Source organism: Uloborus diversus, chromosome 6 (assembly GCF_026930045.1).
Source record: "Uloborus diversus isolate 005 chromosome 6, Udiv.v.3.1, whole genome shotgun sequence".
NCBI classification, from domain to species: Eukaryota; Metazoa; Arthropoda; class Arachnida; order Araneae; family Uloboridae; genus Uloborus; species Uloborus diversus.
In genome coordinates, this window is record NC_072736.1 from 141,646,663 (window position 1) to 141,672,497 (window position 25,835).

At 33.5% G+C, this 25,835-nt stretch overlaps 1 protein-coding gene across 1 annotated transcript in view; it reads right to left on the bottom strand.

Moving 5' to 3' along the window:
• The window catches only part of LOC129225013 (agrin-like), a 121,603-nt gene that overhangs the window by 43,830 nt on the left and 51,938 nt on the right, over positions 1 to 25,835 (bottom strand). Inside the window, exons 4-14 of the mRNA XM_054859560.1 lie at positions 20,924 to 21,157; positions 19,885 to 20,100; positions 14,637 to 14,852; positions 12,229 to 12,441; positions 10,029 to 10,123; positions 7,654 to 7,768; positions 5,900 to 6,127; positions 4,441 to 4,443; positions 3,665 to 3,907; positions 793 to 945; positions 597 to 689 (exon numbers count right to left, since the gene is read on the bottom strand). Coding sequence (XP_054715535.1) covers positions 597 to 689; positions 793 to 945; positions 3,665 to 3,907; positions 4,441 to 4,443; positions 5,900 to 6,127; positions 7,654 to 7,768; positions 10,029 to 10,123; positions 12,229 to 12,441; positions 14,637 to 14,852; positions 19,885 to 20,100; positions 20,924 to 21,157 — 1,809 coding nt within the window. The remainder of the gene's footprint in view (positions 1 to 596; positions 690 to 792; positions 946 to 3,664; positions 3,908 to 4,440; positions 4,444 to 5,899; positions 6,128 to 7,653; positions 7,769 to 10,028; positions 10,124 to 12,228; positions 12,442 to 14,636; positions 14,853 to 19,884; positions 20,101 to 20,923; positions 21,158 to 25,835) is intronic.

Consider the following 25,835-nt stretch of genomic DNA (forward strand, 5'->3'; position numbering starts at 1 on the left):
AGTTCTTTTTTCAACCCGACCACACGTGGATATGTGCCTAGGAACTTACAGACACCCGAAATATCCATTTTGACCATCCGCGAGTTAATTACGAGTTTTCTCGTGACGTCTGTATGTACGTATGTATGTGCGTATGTATGTCGCATAACTGAAGAACGGTACGGAATTCGGTACGTAGACTCCTAGTGGGGTCTAGTTGTGCACCTTCCTTTTTGGTTGCATTCGTATGCTCCAAAGGGGGTCTTTTTCCCCTTTTGGGGGGGGGGAAATCATTGTTAATTTCGATGTAAACTCAAGTGGTGTTATAATTTGGCGGACACTTGGAGGTATATCGCCAGTCTTTTGGTCGCCAAGTTTTGTCGCCAACTTGGCGACAAATCTGGCGCTTTTTTTTTAAAATCTGGTTTCAATTTGGCTACTATTGGTGATATTTAGAGAGTAAACTATTGAATCATATTAAAACTGCCAATAATGAGAAAAATACATTAAATTGGAGTAAAAGGAAGTCATGTGATGCACACATCCGCTCTTTACTTTTTTTTATTATTTAAACTGACATTACATGTTGAAAAAAAAATGGAAAGTTCTATACTTACTAGGGCATCCACCATTATTAGGACCCAGTACAGGACTCCTGTCATCAGGGCAGCAACCAAAAGGCGTATCGGCACAATTTTTTATAAATGGTGCTGTGTGCAAAGTACATGTAAATTATTATTGTATTAAATTTACAAAAATAGGAATTCTAACGAAATGTCAACATTTCTAGCAGGATGAAGTAAGTTTTCTTACCTTCCTTGCAACATTTTGCAAAATATTTTGTAACATGGCAGACTGTATTTATTGGACATAATTTGGAGCCACGACCTTTACCACAAAAATAATCTTTCCCTGTGACAGGATCAACCACTGGTGGCTCGCCATCGCACGCAATCTCGATGTGACCTAGACATGAATAAGTTATTTAGTTGCGAATAAAAGGATTTTAATAAAAACTGAATATTTTTTCTTATGTGTATTTAAAATACTCTATAAAGTGGCACTAATTAAATAGCAAAACGTTTACCGATGTGCCAGTTTATAGGTGAAAAACGTCAACGTAACTAAAGCTGAAAGCGGAAATCTATTATGGACATGTACTTTAGAGTTACAACGAACCTTAAATATGCAATCAATGCATAATATTGAGAGTTTTGGAGGGTAGTTAACTAGTTTAAAGTATTACTTGTGATGCTTACGCCTAGAATTTCGCAATATTTTATTGATAAGGGGACTGCTAGTGATCTTGAAACATTCTGCAATTTTCTTGCGCTCTTAAAACTTACACAATAAAACTTTTACAATTAATGCTTTGCATGAAGTATAAGATATTTTCTATAAAAAAATTACTACCATAGAAGTATCAGTTTTAAATTATAATTCCCAAAGCTTGAATGATGATTTTCATAATGAGTGATAAAGATAATGGTCAAGTTTGTGGGTGTCTTGAATACTTAATGGAATCGTTTTTGCATAAATTATACAAAGTCTTATTAGATGAATATAAAATTCGCGTTGTAAGAAACAAAATTTAGTAATCTATCTTTACCATAAACTGGAAAAGGTGAATTATCATAGAGAATAGTTTAAATGCATGGTTTCAAGAAGTAACCTGATATAAAACTTTTAATAAGTAATAACTTTTCTTTTTGTAATAAATACGTAACTAAATTAAATTTTGGCACAGTAATTGAAAAACCTCTTATACATTTACTAGCTGCACTGCCCGGCTTTGCCTTGATAATAAAAATTGTGTCAAGTGACATATATTCAGCAATCAGGCATAAATAAATGAAAAAAAAAAAAAAAAAACAATGGATTCAAAAAGCGAACCGGGGAAACGAAAAAATAACAGGTTTAACAACTTGAATGATATGAGATTTTTCGAACTTGATTTTAAGCGACTTGTAACTTTTTTTCCTTTGGGGAAAGATTACTTGTAACTTTTTTTCCTTTGGGGGAAGGTCGAGATAGATCTGGAGAAAAAAATGTCATTTTTTCCAATGGTGTCAAAAAGAAAACTGTTTGACAATTCCTTCACTTTTTGTTGCTAGATTTAATGAAGAAAATAGTGCCTAAATTTCAGCTAAGCCTGAAAAAAATCGAGCTAAAAACGCGAATAACTTCCGCCATAAATAAGTTAGAGAATTGAAACAAATCGCATAGAACGCGAAAAATTCTACTCTTTCTAACGATATATAATATTAATATATGCAAGTAATTTTTCACCCACATATTCATGAATTTATGTGAAAATTGGGCCTAAATTGGAACAAAAAAGAACTATTTGACGATTTTTTCGAACTGGTCTGCAAACCTTTCCGGTGCTAAAAGAAAAATACTCTGAAAATATCAGCGAAATCGACCGGGTAGTTCTCGAGTTTTGTGCGATCACACAAACAGACCCTTTTTGAGATATCATTTTATATTATATATATGTGAATAAATTCCAATCCCATATTATATTGTTGTATTTTTTTCTGCAACTGTCGTACATTTTTCTTGTCAAGGGTGAATAAGTGCACTATGTGGGAAAGGAATTCCGCACACTTCAAACTTCCTTTTATTTTGGCTTATCGTTGCCTAATAGTTTAAGAGTGAAAAATATCAAGTATTGTTTTAAATTTTATTTAAACTAAACTAAAGAATATTCTTTCTATGAACTCAAGAGAGTAAATTAAAATGCTAGGTAACAAATTAAATTGATTTTATAAGTTTAGATAAATATCGAGAAATTATTTCGCTGTATAAAAGCGAACTTGCTTGCACTTATTCAAGTTTTATTAAATTAATAATTCTCTAATGTTAAACTAATAACACCTTATTTTTTTCTCACAGTTTTACGTTTCTCAATGATTCGACACCCTTTGCAATTTGTCTTGGTTTCAAATGACCAACAGCATTATGAAAAATATGAATTTTTCAACATGTGGAACCATTACGAAAGCATGCACACTTGTGCCCTTTTATGAATTGAAATTTGAGGGAGAACATTAAATATAGCATGCTTAGAGCATTAGATAGTTAACTAGTATTATAAAAATTAAAAAAAATTCGAGAGGCATTTTTATTCAGAAAAAATGATTAATCATGTAAATTTGTGAAATGCTGAGTTCGTTTTCATAACTTTATATGCAGTATACATTTCTTTCAAATTAGATCCGCAAATATTCCTTAATAACTAACATTAATGTATTATATGCTTTAACATTTGTCTTTAAAACTCTGCAAGAAATAGTTCTTACTAAATGTATAGAGGTATAAGTTTTAAGAAACATCGTCAATCATAAATTGCAGTTTCTAAAAGCTCTAATTATTATCTTTTATGACAAATTTTTTTCTCTTAATGACTAGCGAGACTCATGCTACATAGTATCTACTAAAATTACCCCGCATTCAAGCAATGGATCTCCATCCACGAAAATCCATATTCAGCGAATAATAAAACGCAAAAATGGTAATGGAAAATGTTTTCTTTATTCAAGTCTCTCTCCGTCAAAATAACATTTCAGAACATTTATCATTTTGATACCGTTTTATATCAAAGGGTTTCTTTTGAACGTTGAAATTAATGTTTGCTTTAATGCCGACAACGAGCTCTCGGTATCAAAACATCTTTTCTTACCAACGCAAGCTTCCCTCGGAGAAGATTCAATCCGCTTTTGTAGAAGACAGGACTCTTCACGCATCTGGCACTCATTGTCGTACATTTTTCCGTCTGAACCGCACGCGGGTTCTTTGAATGTGGGGCAATGAAACGTGCAAACACAAAAGGGTGTACCCTCCGAGTTGAAGTCGCAAATGCCGCCGTATCTGCATTGTTTGTCTTGACAACTACTGATTTTTCTTTGTCTCAAGGCGGGCTGGTCTGGAAAAGGAAGAGCATCAAAAAGAGTGGCTTCAATTCAAAGAGACATATATGTTCAATTTTTTTGTAGTTATTTGTTCTCTTTATATTTGTGTTAGTAAATTAGCTCGGTAATGAAATTAATTGTTCTTTGTTACGTTTGAGATATCCGATGCTGTTTTGTTTTAAATGTTTGGTTCACACACACACACACACATATATATATATACATAACGAATGTGTGTGTGTGTGTTTACATAATACATGTAATGAAAATTATGAAGTTATTATTGAGATTTTAGCACAGCTTTCTGTGACGTAATTTTTAACGGAACTTTTTTAATTGATAATTTAATTTATACTTTTCTCTAGACGATTCACTTTGATGCATTTCACAATCAATTGAAATCTGGATACATTTATAAACATATTAGTTACATATTTAAACGAGTTCATCCAGTTTTCAATAATTTTTGAACGGTATTTTTCTGTTACAGAGCATTTTGCAAGCATATTATTTAAAATTTTCTGTATCTTAACGTGTCCGTTTTTACTTCCTTTTACAAAAAAGGAAGTATTGTATTCGCGAAAAAATTTTCATTCAAAAATCGACCTTAATTTCTCACCCCCGAATGAATGATGAGTTTTTTTTTTTTTTCGACTCGACCACACGTGGATAAGTGCCTAAGAACGTATAGACACGCGAAATATCCATTTTGACGTTTCCCGAGTTAGTTACAACGCGTTTTCTCGTGATGTCCGTATGTACTTATGTGCGTATGTACAGGTATGACGCATAACTCAAGAACGGTATGTCCTAGAAAGTTGAAATTTGGTACGTAAACTCCTAGTGGGGTCTAGTTGTGCACCTCCCCTTTTGGTTGCATTCGAGTGTTTCTAAAGGGGTCTTTTGCACCTTTTTGGGGGGAAATCATTTTTAATTTCGATGTAAACTCAAGTGGTTTTATAATTTAGCGGACACTTGGCGATATATCGCCAGTCTTTTGGTCGCCAAGTTTTGTCACCAACTTGGCGACAAATTTGCCGATTTTTTTTTAAAAATCTGATTTCAATTTGGCCATTGTTGGTGATATTTAGAGAGTAAACTATTTAATCACATTAAAATTGCCAGTAATGGGGAAATTACATTAAATTGGGGTAAAAGGAAGTCAAATGATGCACACATCAGCTTGTTAACTTTACGAAACCGATCTTGAATGTTTGGATTTCACAGTGTTTTCCTCTATGTCAAGTTCTGCCAATAAGAAGATACTGTAAACTGTTCAGAGTTAACTGGTATATTAGCTGCGTCTGTGTACGGTACACTCTCAGTGATTCACTTAGGAAATGTTTTGCTTCGTGAGTTTTTCGAACTTTTATGCTTGGATTTCGCAATATTTTGCTCTGTCAAGTTCTGCCAATGGGAAAATATTGTAAACTGTTCTGAGTTGATTGGTTTATTGGCTGTGTCTGGATACGGTGCACTCCCAGTGATTCAGTTAAGAAATGATCTGCTTCTTGAGTTTTTCTTACCTTTTTTTTTCTTTTCATGATTCATAAGTAAACGGAAATTTTTTTAATATAAATAAGAATTTTTGTATATTTTACGTTCCTAAAAAAAAAACAAATGTCTGGAAAAAAATGATCTTGAATATTCAGGGCCATTCCACGGAAAACGGTCATTTTGTCCCGCACGTGACTCTTCATATATTTCATTAAAAACAATACTTTAAAATATCTATGAACAGTTTTTTTCTGCTTAACAAATCACAAACTTATATGTGATTTCTTTCGCACAAAATTTCAATACTAAGCTTTAAAATTATTACTTTTCAATTTAATATATAAACCGTTACGTGCGGTACAAAGGGCTGACTTTTTCGTGGAATGACCCTTCAACTTAATCAGGTTTTAAAACTGGTTAGGAAGTTAAACAACTTGTCTAAGAAAACATGAGACATAAAACAGCATTTTAAAAATTATTATCTTTTGAATTTCAAAAACGAGCAATACCATCATCAGGTTCCAAGTCTTCCGAAATCATTTCACACGTTCCATAAAATTGCACAGAAATGTCCCTTTTCTTCTGGCAGGCGATTCGTTTCATCTCACACTCATTCTTATACGTTTTCCCATCACTTGCACAAACAAATTCGCTCATCTCAGGACAGTGTGACGGACAGACGCATTTCCCGCTATCACATCTGGCGCCATATTTGCAATGCACATGTTCACATTGGTCTGTGGAAATATGATAAGAAACCTATAAGTTTTGCTACTTAAAGGAACCGTGTACAATAAAAAAATACATCTTAAATTTTTCCCACTCGTAAAGTAAGAAATATAAAACATCATATCTTTTACGATTTAAGAGGCAGTCCTCCACCCACTATTCGTCAATGGGCGAAGAAAACAAAAAGCGGTGACAAATTTCTTTTAAAATGTCATTCTTACTGAGGCAAGTCACGTAAGAAGAGAAGTGAAAAGTAATGTGATTTTTATTAGGTGTTATAAATCAGGGGGTGCCTTTTCTACTTATGCTTTTCGGTGCCCACATGTTCGATGCCACACAAACATATATAAATTCTTAGAATAAGGCTGCGGTTTCGTAAAGTTTTAAATAAAGCAGAAGTTCGGATGGTTGGAAAAGTTTTTCGTCACCTTTTGTAGTTGTCTGGCATTAATGATGATTTTACTGGAGAGATAATAGAGGTAAAGACTCCCACAAAACAGAAGCTTTTTTTTTAAATTTCAATAAGGTGAAAATACATTTTTAGCCGCCTTTTGTAAAAGTTCTCAAAAAAGCACTAAGAAAGTTTTAAAATTATTTAAACATATGACTAGTAACAAATATTACTCAACAACAAATTAAATGCTTCCACATAAATATATAATACACATACAATAAACTTCCAATTTTCGGCGGCCCGATTATCTGCAGGTATTTTCACAATTATTTATTCTTCACGGTTATTATTTTTTTTTAATTTAATGATTGTGTTATTGTTCGCTTTAAGCTTTTGTCTATATATTTTGCATTCAATGTTAGTATATGCAATGCAGCAATGTTTTTAGCTTTAATTTGAATAATGTATGAGCATTATTCAAATTTTTTAGCTATTGTATACCCTAGAGTCGTTTTTTGCCTTTTACTATTTGGATTATCTATGGTTTTCGCTTATACGCGGTTACCGTACCACCCTATTCCGCGGATAATCGAGACTTTACTGTACATACATCGAAAACGAAAAAAAAATTATAGGTAAGGTTACCTTTCCCTGCCTAATAACTTTTACGGTAAAACTCCTATGAGAATCAAATTGTTTATGTATTTCAACTTTTGACCAACACACCTCAGTATCATGTTTGTTTTTTGATGAGAAAAACTTTTCCTTAAATTTGAGCAAAAAAAAAAAAAAAAAAAACACGTCTGAGCTTCTAAGGGAATTTAAATTATATGTATAGCCTTGTTAAATAGGTGGATTTGCTTTGAACAAGCGTTGACGGATGTATCTTTTGCTGTATAAAATCTACAAAAATGAATTTTTGATTTTTTTTTTTTTTTTTGTTTTTTAATCCAAATGTTTCTTTGAAACAATAGACTGCATAAAAGAAATCCAAACCCATCCCTTCAAAAAATACGCTTAAACAGGCTGATGTCTTTTTGCTACGACACTTGATTATAACAAAAAATGAATTTTCGCATAACAAGAATATAAATTTCAAAATACTGAAATGCTATATCTTAAACAACGTGTTGTATTTACCACAATGTCCTTTCGTTGCTACTGCTACATATTGTTGCTTTTTACAGGCTTCAACTCGAAGTTCGCATTCATTAGGGTATGATACTCCATCCGATCCACAGACAGGAGCGTCAACCTGCGTGAAATATCTATTGATTTAGTCTTTCTTCCAAAAAAAAACTAAGTGATTAAGAAAATAATTATATTTATTGAAGTCTTCAAATTTTAAAATTACTTAAGATTATGGAAAATATATAGAGACATTGTCATTCACATATATTTTCATTAATTTATCCTTTTTTTTTCACAATGCTAATCTTTATCATCAGGTAATATATGGCATGATAAGGTTTACCCACTTTTTACATCATGATACAAATGTTGACAATTCATAGTTTGAATATCATGAAAACAAAGATATAATGTGCTTTGTTAAGGCACAATCATTATTCTGTTTTCGCCACATAAGACAACATACAGATAATCTAGGGATTTTACATTGCAAGCCTATGCACAATAGACCTAAGGGGATGAATAGGTGATTTATTCATGAACCTGCAAATCATGAATTTTACTAATTAATAGAAAAAGAAAAACAAAGGTTAAAACCATCCCGTTCTGCATTGCTACGTAAGAAGAATCATAAAATAATATACAGCAGAAGAAGATTGAATCGCTTTATGCATCGTGCCACAAACTTGAAAGTGAAAGATGCATAATAAAGGAAAATAATAATAATGTCATTGAAAACTGGCAGAAGTAGAGTCACTGCAACTTCGGTTCAAAAGAAAGAAAGTTTATTTCTAATGTGAGCGATCAGTGGCGAATCCGGGGGGGGGGGGGGGGGGCTGTGAGGCTGCAGCCGCACCAAGACCAGAACTAAATTCCTATTTTCTTTAGTCTTTTTAAAAATGTCTATCAATTCTTAATTTAATTTTCTCTTTTCTAGCTGTTATTATCCATTAATTTACGATTTTTCAGCTTTTCTTTTTTCCATTTCGCTTACACCAACTGAAACTGCCATGCGCATTTCACTTTTTTTTTTTTGCATCCTTATTAAAAAATGAAAATTTTGCCTTTAAATTGTTTAGCAATGGCACAATATATGTACGATTTTTTTTCTGATATACATTGATAGATAAGTTTTAAAATTTTACCTTTTTGATTACTAAATTTTGGATTATTTCAAGGGTGACCCAGAAAATTTCATTAGATAAACAAACCCCTTAGATAAACAAACGATGAAAATATAGTTTTTAAAAAACGCGTTAGTTTATATTAATGAATTTTGGTTATATCTAGGATTTTACAATTTTAACGACCTCAGCCGCCCCAGAACAAATTCCTGGATTCACCACTGTAAGCGATACATGTTTTTGTCACATATTTCGTCAAATAACTCGTATTAAAATTACACAGTTGGAGATCAGTGCCACTTGACGGGGTTTTCATCCAGAAATTTTAACTTTTAAATGCTCCTACGCAGTAGAGCTTAGTTTATTTAACAGCTTCACCAGTTGATTTTATAGACTCTATATTTGTGCAAGTAATAGATATATTTCCCGAGGAAAAGTGAACGTTGTCGGTTTGGTGAAGCTTGCACTTATTGTAGTATTAAATTTTTATTTCAAATGGGATGTTAATGTTTTGCCGTTAAAAAATGAAAATGGGTAACTAAACTGCAGTACCATTTAATTAACGAGAAGCAATTTATAGAACGAATGAACCATTGAAAATATTTGAATTTTATGAAAAACATACCATTATCTGACACATTTTAAGTGAACTGTGAATACGGACATGTGTTGAGCATTATGAAAATATAGTGAACAGCGTATTTTTCTTATCATGATACAAAAGAAACTAAAAATCACCACGCTGAACCATGAAGCAGAAAAATTACAAAGCAGTTCAGTCAGAGCAGCAAAGAAGTTCATCTTCTTCTTCATTATTTCAAAAGATAATGAAGAAGAAAGTAAGCATGTGCAATGCTGCCAAAAGTTTTCAACATTTTTATGTTTCCCTTTTTCGATGCAATTTTGGGGAAGAATAATATTATAAAAAAATTCCTTCAGACAAAGACAAAGAAAATTCAGATTTATCACTACCTTTAAAACTTATCAGTTACTGATAGATTTTGAACGTCAAAATAGTGTTCTCTATGTATAAGATGTTACTACGAATAAAAAGTAGTATTAATAGAAAAGAAAACTTGGCGTCAATGAACGTGTTACATTCCGACGCAAGGCTTCATTGCGAATAAAACAAATTGTTTCCCCAGAATCCAGGCCATAAGAACACTGCGCTAAAAGAAAAACGTCCCCTAAACCCAACAGATGCAAACGGGAGAGCGACATAAGTGCAATTAATGTTTTATGGCCCCTGCTTCAACTCACCTTAATGCACACTTCAGGGCAGACGCACCGTGTTTCTCCGCCACCGAAGCTTTCACAGACGGCATAAAAATCGCACTGCTGGGCGTGACAGGTGTCTGCAAATGCAAAAAGAAAGATTCAATAAATTTAGCTCAGGTGCGTAAACGTCGCAGAGTGCTTTAAGAGGGAGATGAAAGCCCTTGTTATCAGGGTTGATAAATGGATAAATGCAGGTTCATTTGCTGAAAAAGCAAAATAGACTGTTCCAGATTATTATTCATTGCCGTAGGTGGTTTCTTCACATTCTATATCATTTAATTTTTATCTCTCTGATGTGTGGTAATTGATTTATACATAGTTTTTTTCCCACTTATATTTTCCAGTTTGAACTCATTTATTTTACATGCTTTTCCGCTAGTACAGTGGAACTCCGATCATCCGAATTTGAGTTATCCGAAATGCCAATTATCCAAATCGCTTTCATAGTTGCGATTCGCAAAATTATGGTTCTTTCTACGCGCTACAGTTTACTTTGACAAAGATATTTAGCAATAAATGACTTTCGTTTTAAGGGCCGTGTGTACATACTGTATACAGTGCTTGTAAGTGCGCATAAGAAGTTAAACTGTTACAACTTCATTTGATCAACAAAAGGCTCTATTTCTTTAAAAACAGTGTTCGCTCCCATTTTCAACTTGCATTCAATAATTAATTAAAATAGGCGTTATTTACGGATAAAATCCAATTGTCCGAATTTTCAATTATCCGAATGGATGCAGTCCCAAGTGATTCGGATAATTGGTGTTCTGCTGTATATATGCTGATTTTTCATCTTTATAACTGTATTTGTAAAATATGCCTTCGTAATAGAACTATGCTACGGCGGATCTCGTTTTTATGTGCTGCTGGCAAGATACATCGAAATGTTTCTTCTTTTTCGAAGTGTTCTGAACGTTGGAAAAAAGTGTTGGGCGTATTTGCACAATAGTGTGAAAAGCACATAAGCAATAAAATATGCAGACTCGTGTTTTGGGACTACGAAGAACGCAGTGTTGAAAGCAAAACAATTTGCTTACACATAATTTAAAAAATGCTTTGATTTGATATCTTTTTAGACATACGATCTTTTCCCAGCATTTAAAAGGGGTTTGGTTATTCATTAATAAACCAAAACGTGATGGTAAATCTTCTTGCTAGTTGAGCTACTGTAACATTTTTCATCAGTAGAGATTTTAGAAAGCACAAAAACTTAGCGGGTGTTTCCAACTATGGGTTGCGACAAAAATGGCAGCTTTTTGTGCAAAAAATTAAGGAAATTGCTAGTTTTTTCTTCCATATTTGCTATTATAATGCTTCTAAAATAAGCAACTGATTTCACCGCAGTTTTATTCTCCTATCACGATGTTGAAGAGAATTGTTTTTCGCTAAATTAAGTAAAACTTTTCAATAAGTTACAGAAAGATTTAAATGTTCCGCCTTTTTCCTTCCCTAATTTATCGGATCTTCCGTATTATCTCGATTCCACTACTTTTAAAGTTACTACAAAACAAACGTTTGTTTTTTGTGGCGAAGCCATAGCTCCCTCAATATTTAATTAAATTAAATAAAGGACAATCATTTTGATGGTTTTTTTTCTCCTCTTTTGGCGAAAAATAAACAGTGTGACTGTTTATTTTTCGCCAAACTCATTGTGACGGTTTTTTTTAAATTAAAATAAGCATTTCTTTAATGTACAGCACCCCACGAGTGAGTTCGTACCCTCCCTGCGTTTTGTCGTTTTTTAATACCTTCCTTTCCTCGGGTTTATCTTGATTAACATTTTTGAAAATATATAATCCATTGCAGGATTCTGAACCACAGTTGCACTGTTGCACTAAAATTAGAAACGAAAATGTTTATTTTAGTATGGTAAATCACAGTATTATGAATAATAATTCGTAACATTATCATCTTGTGTTTCCTTCAAGATGCACGAAACAGCAAAATAAGGCATCATTTCATTCTATTCTTCTTCAACATCGGCGAAAAATAAACAAACAATTCACATTGTGACTGTTGTTCGAAACATTATAAAACGAATCGGACTTTTTAATGACTGCTGTTAAGTGCGAATGTTTTGCACGGATCAGCTAGTTTTTATGTAATTTGTAAAAAAAAATAACAAGTTTTTATTCACTAAAGAGTTTTTAAAGGCATAAAAGAATAAACTTTTTCTACGTACTGCAGAGCCCTTCATGCGCGACAATAACCTCAGATTTCTGCTCACAAGCTTCTCGCTTTAGTTTGCAAGGATTTGTGTATGAAATGCCATCCGTTCCACACACTGGTTCAAATTCTTCAGCACATGTTGGACAGTCACACACTGGTTGGCCATTTTTCACTACACACATTGCCCCATAAGAGCAATGATGAGTATGACAAGGACCATGGTCTCCTAAAATAAGATAAATAAAATTTTAGAACATTTGTTGAATCTCAAAACTTTCGATAAAAATATACTTTTTTTTTTTTTTCTTAAAAAAATCTAGTTATTGCACATGCGATGTAAGAAATTTGAAATTAGATCTCATTAACAGCGTTTTGTGAGTAGTAAATAAATCGTGTTATCTATTCAAGCATAAAGTCCAAGCAGACTAAAATTTTGGAAAGCCGTGGTGGCCTGTTTGGTAAAGCATCGGACTTGTGACCGGAAGCTCCCTGGTTCGATCCTAGCCGGTCGAAGATCCACCGTCTTCATTAAGGTTGATTGGGGGACGTTAAATATGCTCGTATTCACAAAGTCCTCTAAGTGAAACTATACCTCTGGGGGTGCTAGGCCAGAAGTTATTCGGTTTATGGTTTGGTTCTAAATTCTCGAACTGTCCAATTTATCTTTGGTGCTGCCATCTATTGTATTTTCTGCGCCAAATCGAACTTCCACCTAAAATTAGTCCCTCGATTAAACAAAGGCATTACGAATGCCTTAAAAACGAGTAGCATTACTACTCAGGATCTGGTTCCCGATGGGCATAAGTAACAACAACACATTTTGGTATATTAAATGATGTCCATTTTGGGACTCTTATGTAAGCTAGTGTACTGCAACTTCTTTTTTCGTAAGTGGAACAAAAAATCCAATTATATCATACAGTCTTTAGCATGAAAATTATGCAGCTAAATGTGCATCCACTTCACAATGCCATGGAGTTTATCTTAGAAACGGTCATTTTAAAGAATAACCCAAGTAGCAAAAGCTGCAGAGAAGAGCTGAGGAGAAGGGAGGTAGACTTAAGGCTGAACTGGTAAACAATTAACATGATCAAGCATTTTCATTTTCATTTTGACGGTTTTACGAATCAACCCTTCCCTCTTACGGTCAGAGTTTGAGTATTAGGTTATTAATTTCATATCTGCTTACGTGCAAGAAGAATACAAAAATATAGTTATACTCACTTTTTCATTTTCTATAAAGGAGAGGGAGAACAATCTATATTTGGGGAGAACCTAACCTGTCAGCGTCGTAATATTGTGGTTAGATTCTGCGAAGTTTTCATATTGCTGCCAGGTTAGTTTTGCCGCCACTATAGAATAATTCGTGGTATTGGAAAAATAAAGATTTTTTTCGAACTTTTGTTGTATGAATATGATTTTTGCATTTTGAATGCCATATCTCCTAGTTGAAATATTTATATTTGTCAAATAATGTTGTATGCAATGTTGTAACTTGAAATCGATTCAGGAACATAAATTACCGTGAAATTACGGCGATTTGATTAATTCAGTTTGAAAAATCTATTTTTGTCTTCGGCAGTTCATCTGGAAGAAGTAATCTTTTTTGTAAGTGTTTCAAAAAAAAAAAAAAAAAAAAAACTCACGCAAAACTAAATGTGATTATATTCCACTAACTTCTCTTCGCAATGATTTAGTGCCAGGAAAAATTTGTGCGGAAAGTAACATTTACAAAATATTATATTAGTAAATCAAATAATATATGATCGGGAGAAACAATCTTGATCTGAAAGACATTACTCGTTTAAATACATTTTTTTTAGGTGTTCCAAAAATTTAGAAGAAAAAATTGCCAAGAAAAGTGCTAAAAATGTGAAAAAATGTAGGCTAGCATATTCTCACTACTATGCGAATATTGTTAACGATGTATGAAATTTACAAATCAAACTTCTCATAATTACGGTATTTTTTTTTTTTTAACCTGAAAAATTTCCAAGTCAAAAAATAATGCTGATGTAATGCACAAATAGTACATTTGCATGTAACATCTATTGATCGCGTTAGAAATAAATTATATTTGCTGAAAAGTTCACCCGTCGTTCATTGAGTGCCCAGGTTTTTCAAAAAAAAAAAAAAAAAAGTATAGTAAATCATGAAATATTTTGGTCTTGCTTAACTTTTAAATTAAGATTCATCCAAACTCTTAATTGCGGTAAAAAGTTGGCAATGTTTCGAGAATCCTAAACTCACTAAGAGATTTAATAAAAGTATTTTATTAATGTTGCATTTAATAGTTTAAAATTCCCCTAAGTAATTATTTCCGATCCTAAATACAATTAGTTCACTATTTACTTCAAATTGGATATTTTATTAATGATAAAACTTTGTGAAGAAAGAGCATGAGGTAAGCAAGTTTTGTACCACATTCTCCTTGATGTACTGCCGTTAGCTCCGTTCTTAACAGGCAAGACTGTCTTTTCAGTTCACACTCGTTATCAAATGTGCGTCCATTGGAACCACATATCGGCTGCATTTTGGGCTCACATGAAGATGGGCATTGGCAAGAAGCTGTCCCAAAGCGGTCAATGTCGCACTCTTGTCCAGGTCCACATTTGATTAAATCGCAAGGATTCGTGCCTAAAAGTTTAAAATAAAATAAGACACAAATGTTGCTTAGCTTCTCTTTTCATGACAATATTGAAAGCATCATTTCAAACGGTTTTTTTTTTTCGTTTTTTTTTTTTTTTTGGTATTTTATTTTATTTATTATTTTTTTCTTAAATTATCCCCAATAATTTAAGGAATTGCTGAAACTTAAAATAATAATTCAAATAAAAGGTAAAGCTTACCCTATGAACAAACTGTTAGTTTTTTTGCAGTGATATGCAAAGTAATTTATAACTCCAAATTCAAATTTCATCAATGAATTATGTCATTGAAGACGCCGATTTCTGCAATGCAGTTAGTTAAGCACATGAAAATGATCAATGAATTTGACTTTTAGAATTTCGAAGTAACACGTTAAAATTTAAGAAGAAAGTCTGTTTTACTAGGAGCTCAACAATATTTTATCTTGATTTTTTTTAGTTTCATTCACATTTTCTGACATATAGTTCTCTTAGTTTCTTTTGAGCATGAATACATTAATCTTTGGCAATTATTTATTTTAATTATCGGTTTGTTGCCACTCTCAGCTTCAAGGAGAGCATCTGCCTGCTGCTCGGTTATTCACTAATCCAGACTGAAGTGTTCTAATATGAACGAAACTGAATACCGGGCAATCAGGTATATTTCATTCTGCCTTAGCCAAATGCAATGTATCAGACAGGCAATATACCGGACCCTAGCCTAGGGGCGGTAACTTACGGCAAAACCCTTTCCTTGTTTAATTAATATGTAAATATGTTTCAAATGATGTGTTAAAAGCTTAGTAGTTATTAGCTTAAAAAACCATTAGATAAATAAAGGTAGTGTAAATACATGAACGTTTTTCGTTTACTTTGAGCTAAGTAACTGATAATAAAAAATAATTTAAAAAAAAGAGCTGCTGTATGGGTTACATGACTTTCTTTTACACCAATTTAATGTTATTTCTCCATTATTAGCAATTTTGATGTGATTCAAAATATCACCAACAGTGGCCACATTAAAACCAAATTTTTAAACAAATCTCCTAATTGGCAACAAAACTTGGCGACCAAAAGACTAGTGATATATCTCCAAGTGTCTGCCAAACTATAACACCAGTGGAGTTTGTATCGAAATTAACAATGATTTCCCCCAAAAAAGGTGCAAAAACCCCTTTAGAAACACCCGAATGCAGCCAAAAGGGAAGGTGCACAACTAGACTCCACTAGGAGTCTACATACCAAATTTCAATGGACACACCGTTCTTGAGTTATGCGACATACATACGCACATAACATACGTACATACAGACGTACATACAGAAGAACAGAAGTCACGAGAAAACTCGTCGTAATTAACTCGTTAAGTGTCAAATGGATATTTCGGGCGTCTATACGTTCTTAGGTATATATGCACGTGTGGTCGGGTCGAAGAAAAACTCAACATTCATTCGGGGGTGAGAAAAATGGAAATTAAGATCGATTTTTGAGTGAAAATGTTTTCACGAATACAATACATCCTTCTTTGTAAAAGGAAGTAAAAAAAAACCACCATATACATGACAGCGAGGAAGAGGCAAATAAAAAAACAATAAAATTTTATAGAATGTTTAAAAAAAAAACGAAACAAGGAAAAGAAAATTAGTCTGAAACTGTAATGAGTTTGTTCCTACAATGAATTAAATCGGTAAAACATTTCCTCTAAGCATGTGCTAATCAGTACTGCCTCTGATTGACGTATTTGAAATAAAATCCTACCAGTTTTTCTGAGCAAGTAAAGGCTTTTAGAAGTGATTTTCAACATTCATTTTAATAAATAATCAAAAGAGATTCCCAATTTGATTAAATATATGAATTAAAAAATAAAACTTCGCTTCTAACAGCGAGAAATAAGCTTCTGCAATAAAACTCATATTTTATTCATTCGTTATACTTGTATTTACATTTGCAATTTACCTAAACCTGTTTTTTCTTCTTTAATGTAGGATTGCCATATGACACTTTTTACACATGTGTGTAGTTACGCTTATTTAAATTTACACTTAAGTAATTGAAATGCATTTTTTCCACTTGATAAACTTATTAATGTCACATTTATTATTTGACGTTCAAGCATAGCTAATCATAACAAAAATTAGGAGAAGTAAATTATGTTGGAGAAAAAAAAAGAGAAGTATTTAGATTAAATGCCTTCATTTTTAATGAATTTGTAAGAAATGTCATTTTCAATATCGTTAAAAAATATTCTTTCTTTAATTCTCAAGTGTTTAGCTTCACTTAAATGTGCAGTAAACCAACATTATATTTTATTATCTCGTAAGTGTGAAATACCGCAAAAGATAATTATAAACCATTCAAAATCTTATTTAAATCAAGTGAATACACCAAAGGAATTAATTGAAGATGTATTTAATTTGAATAGGATGTTTTCAGTATATGGTTCACTTCTTTGTTTAATAAGCGTGTCACAATCAAATAAAGAATAAAAATTTCCAAACTACAAACTAGTTTGACGGTGATGTTTGCATTTGGACAGCCAGAAATAATTATTGGAATGCACTGACTTTAAAAAAAAATGAATTTCTGGAAGAGCAAAAAAAAAAAAAAATGTAAGTATACTAATTAAAAAGTTTAAATTCCATAGACAAGGAAAAATTACCATGGTAGAAGTTTACGCATATGTTACCGTAAAAGTATGAAATCCGTTATTTTATAGAATACCTAGTTATTTCATGGAATAACTGATCGTGTCCGTTGAAGTTTAAAATTCTCTTGCATTTCATGGTTTAACTAGTTATTTCATGGAATAACTATCTGCAGCCAGTTAAAGTGTAAAATAATCTACATAATATATCTTGCACGGCAAATACATTTACCTTCTACCCTTACTGCGTTTATGAACTATTCCAGGCCATAGGTGTCAACCCAGTGTGTCAACAAAAAATGTTTTTGTTTTAGAAAAAATGTTCTTTGTGATTCCAAGTGTCGTTTTGGTAATCCTTGTTGTAACAAATGATTTTATGGTACGTTTCCATAAATACAATTTATACGCTGCATAAATTACATAAATTGCTTCTTTTTCATTTTAATTGTCTATGATTATTTTATTTATAGAATACCTAGTTATTTCATTTTAGATAAATTGTTTATTTTACACTTTAACTGTCTCTCATTAGTTAATTTATAGAATACCTAGATATTTCAAAGAATAACTAGTTAAAGTGTCAAATTAATAACATATTACACACTTTAACGGACACGATCAGTTATTTCATGGAATAACTAGGTATTCTATAAAATATCTGCATTATATACCTTAACGGTAACATATACACATTTTTGACCTCCTTCACCTTCTGCAGAAAAAATAAATGACACGCCACCATTGTTTTTGAAATACACTAGGGTGAATCATAAGTCCTGCAATAATTAATTACTTGATTCCAAAATAATACATTGTTAACTTCAGAAACCTAGCATTTGATATAGAGATTTTTTTCCTAAACTGTTATAGATAGCCATCTTGCAGAAGTGATGTTATCCACCGAGCCTCCAAATTTAGCACAGAATACATTTCAAATCGCATCGGCTGCGGTATGTTCTAACACGAACCTATAAATGAAAAGTTCTTTAACTCGATACTCATTTTAAATACATCCACTTCATGAACCTCGTATAACTACGGCATGAAATTTCAGTAATATGCAATCCTAAAGAATGCCGATTTTTTTTTTTTTTTTTTTGAGCAATCACGATTGCTTATTGCTTTCATTTGACTGTTTTGATGTGCTATCATTTTATATTCCCGCCAACACCTTCTGCGACATCACCGTTTACCGGTTCCTCACGATGCTGCTTCTATAGCGAAAACCGCTTCCAGGTTGCATACATATCCTATAACACGCGCATACATACACAACTACACACATGCACACACACAAACACATGCACACACATACACCTACACACATACACAACTACCCACACATTCATGCCTGCACAGTGCACACAGACACAAACACATATGCCTACACACACATACACATACCCCGTCCCCACGCGCACAAACACTCATACACACAACTACCAACACTCATGCCTGCACACAGACACAAACACACATGCCCCCCCTCCCTCACACAGAAACACACACGCCTACATACACACACGCTCGTGATTGCGAAAAACATAATTTGAATTCAAGATGACAAAATTCAATTTTTTTTTTTTTAATATCACCTTCAACACGCACAGGTGCTTAGGGGCCATTCATTAATTACGTAAGGATGATTTTGGCAATTTTTGACCCCGCCTCCCACCATAAAAGGAAACGTAAGATTTTTCACCCCCCCCCCCCCATTCTTACGTAAGATTCCATTTCGTTTTTCAAAATAATAAAATAATGAATCTTACATCTTTGGAATCGTTGTTGAAAAAAAAATTTTTAAACCTTTTTGTGTAACGAAATATTTACTAAAAAGTTGAAATCTAGGTTAAATGTTTTTTCGACATTTTTTTATGTTTATGATGTGATATAATCAAAAATAAAACATACCAAACTTAGTGCGATTCTTTCATTATATTTTACACCATTCTTTGTAGAACAAATAAAAACAGCTCATCCTAATACGTTTTTACCTTCCAACGCAAATAAAATATGATCCCTGCTAAACCACGTAAACGCGCGATTTCTAATATAGGATATCGACTTCGAAAATCTTATGTAAGAATTTGTTTCACCCCCCCTCAAGTAAGGATATTTAGAGATTTTTCCAACCCCCCTCTCCGTCGGGAGCCTTACGTAATTAATAAATAGCCCCTTATATGAAAATTAAGTTGTAAGAATTCACATCCTATGTCAAGTATTACAAAATGTATGACTCTGCCTAATACTCTGTGCAACTCCAGTACGCTTTGAAACTTTTATATTTCGTGAACTTTTGATTGGTACATGCTTCTTCTGTGAATTTTTATGCTAGAAAATATTTCATTTTGTACTTCAAGAATTAACTGCAATCTGCTTGCTATCGATGTGTGTTTACCTGAACTGCAATCCCCAGAATAGATGACTCGAATATTTTTCTGTAGTTTGCAAGCTTCCACTCTGAGAACGCATTCATTGTCGTACGTTTTGCCGTCTGATCCGCATACAGGCCGGTATTCTGCGGAACATACGTCATTGCATCGGCATACGGCATTGCGGTTTTCGTCAAGTTGACATACTTGGAAGGTTGGGCAAGTGACGCTTTCACAGGGATCTATGGATTAGACAAATACTTAGTAAACTTTTAAATGCTAAACTAATGCTTATGAAAAATATCATAAAGTAGTTTTCATTGTAACTAATTTAATGTTTTCTAAAATAGTACGATGAAAAATTACATTGTAGTAATTATTTGTTTTGTATATATTAAGTTAAATTTTAATTTCTTCTGAAAGTTTAACAGCCACAATATAAAATCATTAATACTATGAAACGTATCCTGCATTAAATTAATTTTCTATTTTTGTTGAAAAAAAAGAACAGTTGGTAATTGGAAAAAACTGCTTGAAATGATTAAATAACCCTAATAGCACACTGACTGAAATGAGATTTTTTAATGAAGGATCACGGAACGTCACTAAAACATCATCAACATCCTGCAGCAACTTTCTAATGGCTGTCAGCAGTCACTTCACAAAGTGTCGTGGTAGTGACGTGTCACGTGTCACATATCATACGGTTTATTTTTTTTTCGTTTGCTACAGCGACACCGTAGTAAAGTTATGAGACACGTCTCAAATGTGTCACAGCATGTCTCTTGTAAGACACCACAAATTTGTATTCTTGCAACTGACCATTTTAACTCGAAGTGGCGTCATTTAATGTATTATCAGAGAAGGTTAATGGATAAATAATATTGTCAATATTTTTAATTGTCTCTTGCAAGAAGTCGGTGTTGCCGTAGAAAAGACTTCTGCACTACTTAAGAAGAACCTATCAAAACTGCTAGGGTCAAAATTATTGTTTCCAAAATGTCTTTATTGACATGATCTCTTGTCATGTAAACAAGAAAAAGTAATGGTAATCCATATACGTACCACATTGGCCTTTGTATCGCACTTCTATCTCTCTCATTTCGAGGCATGACGTCCTCCGCATTTCACAAACATTAGCATAATCTTTCCCGTCCGTTCCACAAACTTGCCTCGATCTGCTGTCGCCAAACGTAGCACACTTTTCTGGACAAATGCATTCAGCTGACCTACCATCCAACGATGGTTCGCATTGAGCACCAAAATGGCACTCTTTTTCTTCACATGGATCTTTTATATCTGCGGGGGAAATCATAATGTTCAATTTTACAATTATTATGCTTTTAATTCGGCGACTCTCAACCTGAGGGACGCAGCCTCCTAGGAGGTAGCGAGCACACTCATAGGGGGTGCGAAAATAACCAAGAGAAAATATTATTTAAAAGAATTGATCAACTGACGGAAAGGAAAAACAGACATGCAAATAGAAAAGAAAATAAATTTCAACATATTTAATAATTATCTCATTGAAGTAAACAAATTCGGACTCAAAATTTCCGGACTTACTTAGTAAAAACATACCAAAATAAAAATAAATTTCGTATTTATTAGTGACTTCCTTGGACCTGTCTTGAAGAACAACGTTTTTCGAAGGAAGGTTTAGTATTAGAAATAGCCGCTCTCAGTTATGTTATGAGATCTATATTTTGTCTTCAAAGAAGCCACAGCAGAAAATCCAGTTTTAAAAAGGTAGAATGTTGAAAATGGTAGTAGCAAAATGGTAGTAAATGCAAAAATGCCATAGTTTTTAGCGCGGAAAAAGAATCATCTACACCTGACCAAAATTCATATAGTGATGTATTATTAAAGTGTGTTTTGGTTCCGCCACTTGTCGTAAAGTCTATAAATTTTTCTTCCTCTTCAATTTAGAGTTCTTCGGAAATCTTATGAAATGTATCTTTAAACAATTCTTAACTTGCTATCAGTTTGTCGTCAGCAAGAAAAGACTTTTTAAAATTATTTGCCAGCGTCGCTAAATAATTTTCAATGGTTACAAAAACAACTTTTACATGTTCTTCAGCTTTGAAAATTTTAGTACTGTTAAATGTTAATAATCAACCTTATGTAGATCCTAGATTGCTTCCAATGTATTTGTAATCTGTTCTTTAATTTTCTATATTCTAATATGCTGTGCTCAAAACAAAGTAATGCGTAGAAACTTCAAATTTGTTTAAGAAATTATCAATATTTTTATTTAATAACCTGCTTCAGCTATCCCAGTTAGTTTCATTTTCAAATTTGGAATCGTATTGACGGGGAAGGGGAGGTGTGCGTGAGTTCCCATCAGCGTTCAAAGGGGAGAGACTTAAAAGGTTGAGAACCCCTGTTTTAACTGCTTATTTTCCTATATTCATAAAACCTGTTCTCTATGAAAAATGTACGACGGTATTAAAGCTCTAAATTAGCAGTCTCAAGTCGGTAACGGGCGACCATTTCATTGAAAATGGCTTCCAAAGAATTTAGTTCCAATCGCCAAAAATTGACGATCCTGTGCTTCTTTTTGTTTAAAATAATCCCGACGTTCTTACATTTACTCGTATTTAAAAACGGTCCGTTTTTTAAGATCGCGATATATTTCTTTTTGTAAAGGACGTTTATGATTTTTTGTGTTTATGATAACTTTTTACTATTCCTAATCCCCTGAAAAATAATCGTGTCTGGCAACAGAAATTTTCTAACTAATAAATAAACCAAAGCCAGTATGAGTTCTCACATTCGCGTTCATTTAGTTACAAGTACCTACATTCGTATTATTTTAAAAAAAAATAGTGAAATATTTATTTTTGTTGTATGCTGATATTTTTATGTTAAAAAAATATATCCAGTAGTTTGTAATTTGTTGTTAAGAATACTAATAGCGAAAGGGTTTTCCACTAATTGCACTGCGTGCATTCTTTTAAAAGCAGGCTATCCAAAATGGTTTTGTTAGCCAGTGGCTACCATTCAGAATTCCTAATCTAGTGCTTTACAAAGTATCATGTTTCATATCCCGACAAATAGCTAAGCAACGATATTAATAGCTTCTGCGAATGTCAGGAATAAGTTTGGATCAAGTCGGCTAAAAGAGCTACAAAATTAGCTATTTTCCGACACATCTGTATTGCATGCACACTCGATTACTACGAGGATGTAGTCCACTTAGCTATAGCGTAGCGAGTACGGGAATTGTAAACCAAAGCGAGCGACAGGAGGAGTTTTCTTGTAATATAACTTGTGAAAGAATCAGCAGAAAAAAGGGAGGAGCAGATCTATTGTCCACGTCATGCAGATTGATAATCGACACGTACAATTTATGTAAATTTTGCATTTGTAATGTTTAAATACTTTGAAACAACACTGATCTCCATTCAACAATCCAAATGCTTCGATTGGTTTCGTCTCTTTACCAGGAAAGTTAATTGAAAACCATGTTTAAAATAAGAAAAAAAAATATATATCATGAAAAATAGCTTTTTGTGTATTTGTCCATACTTCGAACAAATTTTTGTATCAGATTGCAGAAAATTCGGTGGAATGAAATTTCCCCAATACGAAATGCAGAGAGACAGGCATTAACATAGATATTATTTTGGTTTTCTGTTAGTAAAAAAAAAAAAAAAAAAAAAAAACAAGATTCTGCAACGAGATTTCGTCACAAATGTATACAACATATTCAAGATTTTTGTCATTTACTGTTTTTTTTTTAGAAACTGTTTACTCAAACGTATAAATTACCATTGTATCGCAAAAAGAGTTCTTTCATTCAGGATCTGCTGTGTACAAAATGTTATTGTTAAAATGCAAATTTTGTTTTGTGACCGTATTCGTTTAAGCCTTTTCAAGTCATTATCGCCTGTTCGTGTGTTCCGGGACATTTCAAAAGGTTATTTCGTCCAAGAACGCCGTAGCTTTTTTGCTTTTGTATTGAGATGGTTTTCAGTTACTCTGATCGATAAGTTGATTTGATTCCATGCATGCTGTACCGTTACATCCGTTACCTGAACTCCTTGGTTCCCATTATGCCCTCAAAAATACTGGATTCTGTAGTTTCAAGGTCCCGTATAGCTGCTTACATTGAAATTCAAAGATAGTTTGTTAAAATTTATATTTCAAAAATGAGCTTACTTACCTTCCTTTCACATTGAAATATTTTTTTAAAAAAATATCTGCCTTTTTGAATGATTAGCAATCAGACGTTATTGATTGTGTCAGAGATTAATGAAAAAAACTTGAAAAACTTTTAAATCAGAGTTAGCCATCTTCAAAAATCTAGAAAGCCAACTAGCATTTATTGTGCACTAAAAGCAGAGCATGGTACCTTTTTACTTTCTTCTATATCCAATATATAGAAAAAAGTATTGAATTCGTACGAATTTTCGAATTTCGAATTTTGGTGGATTCGAACGTTTTGAGGTGTGCTGAGACCATTTCGATCATTTTTGGAAAATGTCTGTGTGTGTGTGTGTGTCCGTATCTGTGTGACCACTTTTCTTTTTTTGGCCGCTCTACAGCAAAAACTACCGCATGAAATCGAACGAAATTTGGTACACATATGTGCCCCGATGTGAACTTGGGCCCATTGGTTTTTGGCGCGAATTCCTCCAAGGGGTGGAGCAATGGGACGTTTTTTAATAATGCGTGCCTGCTATTCCCCAAGAAAAACTAGCGGAATCAAACAAAATTTGGTCCATATGTTGCCCCTAACAGGTACAGGTGCTGATTCAATTTTGGTGTCAATAGCTGAAATGGGGGTTGAGCTATAGAACGTTTTTTGTAGTCAATTTTGACTGCTGTATCTCAAGAAATAATGAACGGAATCAAACAAAAATTTATCGACAAGTAGCCCTTAGAGGGTGTAAGAAATGATTGTATTTCGGCGTAAACAGCTGAAAGGGGGGTGGCGCAATCGAACGATCTTTTTTTTTTTCCATTGTGAGTGCCATACCTCAAGAAGTAATGCTACGTTCTGGATGAAATTTGGATTAAATGTGATTCCATATGTAAACAGGCGTTGATTCAATTTTGGTGCCAGTCGCTCTATGGGGGGGGGGGGGGGGCTGTTTTTTTTTTTTGTCTAAATAAAAATAGCTTTATAATTGCAATAATAAGAAAGATAAATCGTAATAGACTGTCGTCTACGTATTTCGCGTGATTTTAATTGTTGAAAAATGACCAGAATATCGCGATGATTTAAACTTTTTAACTGTTGTCATCTCGTGTTTGTTAACAAATAAATGTACAGGGTTGTCCAAATTACAGTTCCCCAACTCAGAGGCCTGTGCAGGATGTTCTATGGGTCATAATGTGATGAAATTTTGGAAACAGACACTTCAGATCATGCGCTCGTGATTTATTAAAAAAAATAGTACTAAAAGTTGCCGTTAGATGGCGCTGTAACACAAGTAATTGGGAAATTTGCATATTTCAACAACGTGATTTGCAGAAATAAAGCTTCTGCGCAACGTATGCAAAAGATGAGCCCTACAAAAGTGGAAGGTGGAAGACAGGCGCTGCACATGCAGTTGTTTTCAACCTCGCTGGTACACAATGGTGACTTTGAAAGACAAAGCTCTATTGGTCAAACTTTTTTACCAGAATGACGAGAACTCATGTGCTGCTTTAAGAGCATTCCGTCGGCTGAAGAACATGCGCCGAGGACCGGTGTCACCACGCGCTTTAAGAGAGATGATGAGGAAGTTCGAAAGATCTGGACAACTGGGAATTTTGCCAGGTAGAGGACGTCATGCTGTGAATTCTGCACGCGTAGAAGACGTTGCTTTGGCGGTCGTGGATACCACTAGACAATCGCCACATGGTGTTGTCAGTGTGCCACGTGTTTCTCGTGCTGTGGATATGCCCTATACGACCGTCTGGCGTGTGATGCGTCGAATCCTACGCTATTTTCCTTACAAAATCCATAGTCTTCATCAGCTGTCGG